The sequence below is a fragment of the Pristiophorus japonicus genome, chromosome 2 (assembly GCF_044704955.1).
Source record: "Pristiophorus japonicus isolate sPriJap1 chromosome 2, sPriJap1.hap1, whole genome shotgun sequence".
Taxonomy (NCBI): domain Eukaryota; kingdom Metazoa; phylum Chordata; class Chondrichthyes; family Pristiophoridae; genus Pristiophorus; species Pristiophorus japonicus.
Genome location: NC_091978.1, coordinates 208329121 through 208339593, shown reverse-complemented (window position 1 = coordinate 208339593; position 10473 = coordinate 208329121). Strand labels below are relative to the sequence as shown.

The following is a 10473-nucleotide window of genomic DNA, read 5'->3' as shown; positions in this document are numbered from 1 at the left end:
CTTGGGTATAATAATCAAACACTGACTGCTAGTCTGTTGGGTTGCATAGGCAGATTTATGAAAGCCATATACAGCACTTTAAAGCACTATTGGGATCATACATCAAGTGTTGTGTACAGTTTTGGGTCACTGATTCCATTACAATTCTTCATAGGTATTAGAAAGGGCAACAAGGATAGCTCCAAGTCTAAAATCAATAAGCTATAAGAACGTTAGTGAGCTCCACTTGATTTCATCTGGGATAGGGGCGGGAGGGTGGCTGTAGGAAAGAGGAAAGGAAAAGGCTACTGTTGCAATTAAACAACAATATGATTTGACCTCCCACAGTGATATCAAATAAGCCACTGATAGGAAGATACAACATGGGAGCAGGAGCTTTCCAAGAGGGCAGCCAAGGAGGGGAAACTAAAAGCATTCAAGAAAGAAATGCCTAAATTCCTAATTGAACGGACAAAGTATAGGGTTGGCTTGACATCAAGGAAGGAGGCAAGCTGCTTGGGTCTACAACATAGATCTAAACAATGGTACTCATGGATGGTCTTTTGATAGACAATACTGTCTTGACTTTTTTTGAGGTTTATCCTGTCATTAATCAGAAAAAGTAATTATGGACAATAACAAAAACAAATATGTAGCAGATGAATTACGTAGAAAAGGACTAAGAAATGGGATCCAGAAAAAAACAGTAAAACCAGCAACTTAATTTCACCTGGGAATATATGGGATTATAAAGAATAGTAAACAAAAAGGAAAAGATGATTTTTTATTTTATCACCAAGCAAAAAAATTCATTCAAGTTAAGAAACAGTGAAAAATACTGTACAGCAACTTAGGATTTCAAAAACAGTTACAGCTGTATGAGCAGTGAACAAATGAGCTGCCCATGGCTGTAAACATACCCTGCAGACAGATTCTGCTCTACACATGATCACATTCAGAATAGTAACATTTTACCACAGGGCACTTCTACCCAGACTAAGTAATCTGGAAACAAAGCACACATTTTATTTTCCCTGAGTTAAATGTCACTGAGGAAGAGTGCTTGGCAACATTGGTCGATATTGTGTACTTGGACCAAGATGGTTCAGTTTTTTCATGTTGGCAACCAAATAATTGCTGTTAAGACTTGCTACAAAATGGTGCAGATACTATCAGTGTCTATACATACTGTATTAAAGAACCCACCTCCCCTCACAAAATAAGGTTTAGACTAGACCATCGCTGAACTGTTTGAGGTAGTTTTACTCCTGCAGCAAGAACTGTTTCCATAAAAGCACAATTTAAATTGTTTAAAACTTTGAAAACTTATCAAACCAGTCACTAAGAATACAAATTCATAAAAACATTTACAACAGTACATACACAGAAAGTGAGTAAAGTGTAATGTAAAATGATTACAATAATTGAAGTGCCCTGGTTTCCAAAACATAGACAATAAAAATAAGTTGTGCACAATAATTTCCCTTCTAAGTCTTATTAACCCTTAATGCATTGCGACCTTCAACCATACTGTGCTTGGTGCAAATAAACTTTGAACAGAAAAGCTTATAAAAAGGATGATTAGTTAAACAATTAATGCTTTTGTTGTTAAGAATATGTATGCAATCTAGTAGCAACCTAAAGGAATGTTAATCTGTAGATATTTAACAGGTTCTTGCAAGGCAGCAAGCACGAGAGCAAGAAAATTTTATGTACAAAAAGTATTAGTGCAACCTTTGATATCTACAATATTGTTCGCACAACTTCAGGTTTTGGCTACAAAGCAGCAAACACAAAAGATACTGCTACATACATTCAACCTGAATCAGTAGGCTGAATATTAAGGCACTAATTAGATTCTGAATGAGAAAAGATAGCTTTCTTCTTAACATTCCCAATTTATGATAAAGATGTGTCAAGTCTTGGTAGCAAATGATGTTTGGTTAATTCCAGCCATCCATTGATAAAGTATAATCCTGCATCAACTTGAGTTTCCTATATATAAAAATTAAAAAAAATTAAAACATGCCAAAATATCTCTGTACAAAAACTTTCCAGTGTCATTCAAGCATTTCAATCCTAGCAAAGGGCTTTACCTATGAATTTTTTATTCTTCAAATGAAGCTGACTTTGTTTAACATGGGTTAATCAAAGAATCCTAAAGGGGAAATCTGGATTTTTTTTTATTATTGTACGTACTATGATTTCTCTTTACTCAGCAGTCCATTTGTGAACAATGATCCTTTTGCTTCATTTGACCAAGAAAGCTAAAAAAGGTGACAAAATGCAGAACAAACAATTATGTTTTCTCTGGACCAATTAGCGCCTTATTTTCTTATACACCCCAAATCTATTCCTTTCCCACCTGAAGGTACATATTACATAGATTCTCCAAGTCGCTATTAAATACTGTCCTTTGGTCAGGTTAAGTGTAAATCTGGACAGTGTAAATAGGGCACATCATGAGGGCTGAAGAATGGCACACAATGCATTTGGATATTGGGAACATAAAACATGTATAAGATGAAGGTGTACTGTTTAGGTTAGGTTATTTGACTTGGACTGCGATGCCATAGACACAAAATTAACAAGACTCAAGTGAGTTTAGAGACAGGACAATTTTTTGCTCACACAGTAGTGAAGATTTGGATAAAGATTCTCAATAAAAGCAGTTGCTACTTTGTCAAATCCTTTAAAAAGGAACTGAATAAATATCTGGCTGGCAGCTGAATTGAAAGTTTTGCATATAGATTGAGATAATTAAATACTCCACATAGAATCATAGAATCACCAGTCATAGACGGTCCCTCGAAACAAGAATGACTTGCTTCCAATGAAGGACCCGAACTACATCCTCAAGGGTGGAAGATGCCTGTGCATGGATTTTTTTTAAACAGAGCTAGGTTTTGGTCCAGTGGCAAGGATTAATCAAGACGACTGGATACAGCACAGGAAGCAGCAACCTGGCCCATAATGCCCGAGAAAGTTGGATCTCAAACCAGTGTCCTAAGCTTAAATAAAGGAGACTACAAAGGTATGAAGGCGGAGATGGCTAAAGTGGACTGGGAAATTGGATTAAAAGTGTAAGACGGTTGATGAGCAGTGGCGGACATTTAAGGAGATATTTCATGTCTCTCAACAAAAATATATTGTAACGAGAAGGAAAAACTTTAAGAGAAGAGATAATCATTCGTGGCTAACTAAGGAAATAAAGGATGGTATCAAATTGAAAACAATGGCATACAAAGTAGCGAAGATCAGTGAGAGACCAGAGGATTGGGAAACTTTTAAAAACCAACAAAGAACGTCAAAAAAAATAAGAGGGGGTAGATGATGAAAGTAAACTAGCAAGAAATATAAAAATAAATACTAAGAGTTTCTACAGGTATATAAAAAGGAAGAGAGTGGCTAAAGTAAATGTTGGTCCCTAAGGGGATGAGACTGGGGAATTAATAATGGGGAACAGGGAAACGGGAGAGACTTTGAACAAATATTTAGTATCGGTCTTCACGGTAGAAGACACTAAAAACATCACAATAATGGATAATCAAGGGGCTATAGGGAGGGAGGAACTTAAAACAATCACGGTCACAAAGGAAGTACTCAGTAAAATAATGGGACTAAAGGTGGACAAGTCCCCTGGACCTGATAGGCTTACATAGAAACATAGAAAATAGTTGCAGGAGTAGGCCATTCAGCCCTTCTAGCCTGCACCGCCATTCAATGAGTTCATGGCTGAACATGCAACTTCAGTACCCCCTTCCTGCTTTCTCGCCATACCCCTTGATCCCCCGAGTAGTAAGGACTTCATCTAACTCCCTTTTGAATATATTTAGTGAATTGGCCTCAACAACTTTCTGTGGTAGAGAATTCCACAGGTTCACCACTCTCTGGGTGAAGAAGTTTCTCCTCATCTCGGTCCTAAATGGCTTACCCCTTATCCTTAGACTGTGACCCCTGGCTCTGGACTTGCCCAACATTGGGATCATTCTTCCTGCATCTAACCTGTCTAAACCCGTAGGAATTTTAAACGTTTCTATGAGGTTCCCTCTCATTCTTCTGAACTCCAGTGAATACAAGCCCAGTTGATCCAGTCTTTCTTGATAGGTCAGTCCTACCATCCCGGGAATCAGTCTGGTGAATCTTCGCTGCACTCCCTCAATAGCAAGAATGTCCTTCCTCAAGTTAGGAGACCAAAACTGTACACAATACTCCAGGTGTGGCCTCACCAAGGCCCTGTACAACTGTAGCAACACCTCCCTGCCACTGTACTCAAATCCCCTCGCTATGAAGGCCAACATGCCATTTGCTTTCTTAACTGCCTGCTGTACCTGCATGCCAACCTTCAATGACTGATGTACCATGACACCCAGGTCTCGTTGCATCTCCCCTTTTCCTAATCTGTCACCATTCAGATAATAGTCTGTGTCTCTGTTTTTACCACCAAAGTGGATAACCTCACATTTATCCACATTATACTTCATTTGCCATGCATTTGCCCACTCACCTAACCTATCCAAGTCACTCTGCAGCCTCATAGCATCCTCCTCGCAGCTCACACTGCCACCCAACTTAGTGTCATCCGCAAATTTGGAGATACTACATTTAATCCCCTCGTCTAAATCATTAATGTACAATGTAAACAGCTGGGGCCCCAGCACAGAACCTTGCGGTACCCCACTAGTCACTGCCTGCCATTCTGAAAAGTACCCATTTACTCCTACTCTTTGCTTCCTGTCTGACAACCAGTTCTCAATCCACGTCAGCACACTACCCCCCAATCCCATGTGCTTTAACTTTGCACATTAATCTCTTGTGTGGGACCTTGTCGAAAGCCTTCTGAAAGTCCAAATATACCACATCCACTGGTTCTCCTTTGTCCACTTTACTGGAAACATCCTCAAAAAATTCCAGAAGATTTGTCAAGCATGATTTCCCTTTCACAAATCCATGCTGACTTGGACCTATCATGTCACCATTTTCCAAATGCGCTGCTATGACATCCTTAATAATTGATTCCATCATTTTACCCACTACTGAGGTCAGGCTGACCGGTCTATAATTCCCTGTTTTCTCTCTCCCTCCTTTTTTATAAAGTGGGGTTACATTGGCTACCCTCCACTCGACAGGAACTGATCCAGAGTCAATGGAATGTTGGAAAATGATTGTCAATGCATCCGCTATTTCCAAGGCCACCTCCTTAAGTACTCTGGGATGCAGTCCATCAGGCCCTGGGGATTTATCGGCCTTCAATCCCATCAATTTCCCCAACACAATTTCCCGACTAATAAAGATTTTCCTCAGTTCCTCCTCCTTACTAGACCCTCTGACCCCTTTTATATCCAGAAGGTTGTTTGTGTCCTCCTTAGTGAATACCGAACCAAAGTACTTGTTCAATTGATCTGCCATTTCTTTGTTCCCCGTTATGACTTCCCTTGATTCTGACTGCAGGGGACCTACATTTGTCTTTATCCTAGGGTCCTAAAAGTGGCTGCAGAGATAGTGGATGCATTGATTGATAATCTACCAAAATTCCCTGGATTCTGGGGTGGTCCCAGCAGATTAGAAAACTGCAAATGTAACACCCCTATTTAAAAAAGGAGGCAGACAAAAAGCAGGAAACTATAGACCAGTTAGCCTAACATCTGTTGTTGGGAAAATGCTGGAGTCCATTATTAAGGAAGTAGTAGCGGGACATTTGGAAAAGCATGATTCAATCAAGCAGAGTCAGCATGGTTTTATAAAAGGGAAATCATGTTTGACAAATTTGCTGGAGTTCTTTGAGGATGTAATGAGCAGGGTAGATAAGGGGGAACCAGTGGATGTGGTGTATTTGGATTTCCAGAAGGCATTTGATAAGGTGCCACGTAAAAGGTTACTGCACAAGATGAAAGTTCATGGGTTTGTGGGTAATATATTAACATGGGTAGAGGATTAGTTAACTAACAGAACACAGAAAATTAGGATAAACGGGTCATTTTCTGGTTGGCAAACAGTACCTAGTGGGGTGCCACAGGGATCTGTGCTGGGGCTTCAACTATTTATAATCTATATTAATGACTTGAATGAAGGGACCGAGTGTAATGTAGCTAAGTTTGCTGATGATACAAAGATGGGTGGGAAAGCAAGTTGTGAGGAGGACACAAAAAATCTGCAAAGGGAGATAGACAGGCTAAGTGGGCAAAAATTTGGCAGATGGAGTATAATGTTGGAAAGTGGGAGGCTATCCATTTGGCAGAAAAAAATAAAAAAGATTATTTAAATGGAGAAAAATTGCAAAATGCTGCAGTACAGAGGGACCTGGAGGTCTTTGTGCATGAAACACAAAAAGTTAGTATGCAGTTACAGCATGTAATCAGGAAGGCAAATGGAATGTTGGCCTTTATTGCAAGGAGGATAGAGTATAAAAGTAGAGAAGTCCTGCTACAACTTTACAGTGTATTGGTGAAGCCACACCTAGAGTACTGCGTACAGTTCTGGTCTCCTTATTTAAGGAGGGAGATATTTGCATTGAAGGCAGTTCAGAGAATGTTCACTAGTTTGATTCCTGAGATGAGGGAGTTGATTTATGAAGAAAGGTTGAGCAGGTTGGGCCTGTACTCATTGGAATTCAGAAGAATAAGAGGTGATCTTATTGAGACATAGGATAATGAGGGGGCTCGACAAGGTAGATGCAGAGAGGATGTTTCTAATCATGGGGGAATCTAGAACTAGGGGGCAAAGTTTTAGAATAAGAGGTCGCTCATTTAAAACTGAGATGAGAAGAATTTCTTCTCTGAGGGTTGTAAATCTGTGGAATTCTCTGACCCAGAGAGCTGTAGAGGCTGGGTCATTGAATATATTTAAGGTGGAGATAGAGACAGATTTTTGAGTGATAAGGGAGTAAAGGGTTATGGGGAGAGGGCAGGGAAGTGGAGCTGAGTCCCTGATCAGATTAGCCATGATCTTATTGAATGGTGGAGCAGTCTCGAGGGGCCAAATGGCCTACTCCTGCTCCTATTTCTTATGTTCTCTTAGAAAGAACTATCCAATTAAAATCACACTCCCCTGCTCTTTCCCCATAGCTCCTTAAATGTTTCCTTTTCAAATATTTAGCAATTCTCTTTTGAATCTGTTTCCAACACCTTTTCAAGCAGTGCATTGCAGATCATAACGCTACATAAATTTATTTCCCCTCATGACGCCTCTGGTTCTTTTGGCAATTACTTTAAAACTGTGTCCTCTGGTTAACAACCCTTGTGTCATTGAAAATAGTCTCTCCTTATTTACTCTATCAAAAATGTTTGTGATTTTGAACCAATCTAAAATTGTACCATTAAATTTATATTGCTTCTCATTCTTCCTACCAAAATGAATCACTTAATATTTCTCTGCGTGAAATTTCATCTGCCATGTGTCTGCCCATTTCATCAGTCTGTCTATGTCCTCCTGAAGTCTGCTACTATCCGCCTCACTGTTTACTACATTTCCGAGTTTTGTGTCATCTGCAAACTTTGAAATTATGTCTTGTATACCAAAGTCCAGGTCATTAATATATATATCTAAAAAAGCAGTGATCCCAGAGGGACACCGCTGCACACTTCCTTCCAGTCTGAAAAATAATTTCACCACTGCTCTCTGCTTTCTGTCCCGAAGCCAATTTTGTATCCATATAGCCAATACCCCTTTAATCCCATAGGCTTCATTTCTTCCAACAAATCTATTATGTCGTACTTTATCAACTGCCTTTGGAAAGTCTATATACACATCAACCGCATTACCCTCATCCACCCTCTTCATTACTTCTTCAAAGAACTCAACTAAGTTAACCAAACATGATTTGCTTTTAACACATCGGTGCTGACTTTCATTTATCTACCCATACTTTTCCAAGTGCCAATTAATTTTGTCCAGGATTAATGTCTCTAACAATTTTCCCACCACCACCATTCGGCTGATTGGCCTGCATTTGAGGAGTTCATCACTCTCCCCCCTTTTTTTTTTGAATAGGGTTATAACATTTGCAATCCTCTGGTACTACTCCCATATCTAAGGAGGATTGGAAATGAAGAACATAAGAAATAGGAAGAAAATGCCATACGGTCCTCTAGCCTGCTCCGCCATTGAATAAGATCATGGCAGATTTGATCATGGACTCAGCTCCACTTCCCCGCCCGCTCCCCATAACCCCTTATTGTTTAAGAAACTGTCTATTTCTGTCTTAAATTTATTCAATGTCCCAGCTTTCTCAGCTCTGAGGCAGAGAATTCCACAGATTTACAACCCTCAGAAGAAATTTCTCCTCATCTATGTTTTAAATGGGCGGACCTTTATTCTAAGATCATGCCCTCTAGTTCTAGTCTCCCCCATCAATGGAAATATCCTCTCTGCATCCACTTTGTCAAGCCCCCTCATAATCTTATACGTTTCATTCTTCTGAATTCCAATGAGTAGAGACCCAACCTACTCAACCTTTCCTCATACGTCAACCCCCTCATCCTCGAAATCAACCTAGTGAACCTTCTCTGAACTGCCTCAAAAGCAAGTATATCCTTTTGTAAATATGGAAACCAAAACTGCACACAGTATTCCAGGTGTGGCCTCACCAATACCTTATATAGCTGTAGTAAGGCTTCCCTGCTTTTATACTCCATCCCCTTTGCAATAAAGGCCAAGATACCATTGGCCTTCCTGATCATTTGTTGTACCTGTATACTATCCTTTTGCGTTTCATGCACAAGTACCCCCAGGTCCCATTGTACTGCGGCACTTTGCAATCTTTCTCCATTTAAATAATAACTTGCTCTTTGGTTTTTTTTTCTGCCAAAGTGCATGACCTCACACTTTCCAACATTATACTCCATCTGCCCCCAAAATTTTGCCCACTCACTTAGCCTGTCTATGTCCTTTTGCAGATTTTGTTTGTCCTCTCATACATTGTTTTTCCTCCCATCTTTGTATCGTCAGCAAACTTGGCTATGTTACACTCAGTCTCTTCTTCCAAGTGGTTAATATAGATTGTAAATAGTTGGGGTCCCAGCACTGATCCTTGTGACACCCCACTAACTACTGGTTTCTAATCAGAAAATTAACCATTTATCCCGACTCTCCGTTCTGTGTTAGTTAGCCAATCCACTATCCATGCTAATATATTACCCCCAACCCAGTGAACTTTTATCTCGTCCAGTAACCTTTTATGTGGCACCTTGTCAAATGCCGTCTGGAAGTCCAAATACACCACATCCACTGGTTCCCCTTTATCTACCCTGTTTGTCACATCCTCAAAGAACTCCAGCAAATTTGTCAAACATGACTTCCCCTTCATGAATCCATGCTGACTGCCTGACCGAATTTTGCTTTTCCAAATGTCCTGCTACTGTTTCTTTAATAATAGACTCCAACATTTTCCCAACCACAGATGCTAGGCTAACTGGTCTATAGATTCCTGTTTTTTGTTTGCCTCCTTTTTTTAAATAGGGGCATTACATTTGCAGTTTTCCAATCTGCTGGGACATCCCCAGAATCCAGGGAATTTTGGTAAATTACAACCAATATATCCACAATTCCTGCCGCTACTTCTCCTAAGACCCTAGGATGCAAGCCATCAGGTCCAGGGGATTTATCTGCCTTTAGTCCCATTATCTTACTGAGTACCACCTCCTTAGTGATTGTGATTGTGTTAAGTTCCTCCCCCCTTATAGCCCCTAGACTATCCACTGTTGGAATATTGTTAGTGTCCTCTACCGTAAAGACTGATACAAAATATTTGTTCAGAGTTTCTGCCATCTCCATGTTCCCCATTACTAATTCCCCGGTCTTGTCCTCTAAGGGACCAACATTTACTTTAGCCGCCCTTTTCCTTTTTATATACCTATAGAAACTCTTGCTATCTGTTTTTATATTTTGCACTAGTTTACTTTCATAGACTATCTTCCCTTTCTTAATCATTTTTTTAGTCGTTCTTTGCTGGCTTTTAAAAGCTTCCCAGTCTCTAGCCTCTCACTAGTTTTGGCTACTTTGTATGCTCTTGTTTTTAATTAGATACCATCCTTTAGTTAGCCACGGATGGCTATCTTTTCTCTTACACCCTTTCCTCCTCACTGAAATATATTTTTCTTGAGAGTTGTGAAATATCTCCTTAAATGTACACCACTGTTCATCAACCATCCTACACTTTAATCTATTTTCCCAGTCCACTTTAGCCAACTCTGCCCTCATACCTTCATAGTCTCCTTTATTTAAGCTTAGTACGCTGGTTAGAGATCCAACTTTTTTCACCCTCCATCTGAATTTGAAATTCAATCAGGCTATGATCATTCATTCCGAGGGGATCCTTTACTAGGAAATTGTTTATTAATCCTCTCTCATTACACAGGACCAGATTTAAGATAGCCTGCCCCCTGGTTGGTTCCGTTACGTACTGCTCAAGGAACCCGTCCCTTATGCAGTCTATGAACTCCTCCTCAAGGCTACCCTGACCAATTTGATTAATCCAATCAATATGGAGGTTAAAAT

The 10473-nt window shown here is 39.8% G+C and overlaps 1 protein-coding gene across 7 annotated transcripts in view; it reads right to left on the bottom strand.

The window, feature by feature from the left end:
• Positions 1 to 1142: 1142 nt before the first annotated feature.
• lcorl (ligand dependent nuclear receptor corepressor-like) overlaps positions 1143 to 10473 on the bottom strand; it is a 212108-nt gene continuing 202777 nt past the window's right edge. For all 7 annotated transcript variants that reach the window (XM_070870757.1, XM_070870758.1, XM_070870759.1 and 4 more), the window contains one exon: positions 1143 to 1974. In XM_070870757.1, the coding sequence (XP_070726858.1) occupies positions 1961 to 1974 (14 nt within the window). In that variant the 3' untranslated portion in view covers positions 1143 to 1960. The remainder of the gene's footprint in view (positions 1975 to 10473) is intronic.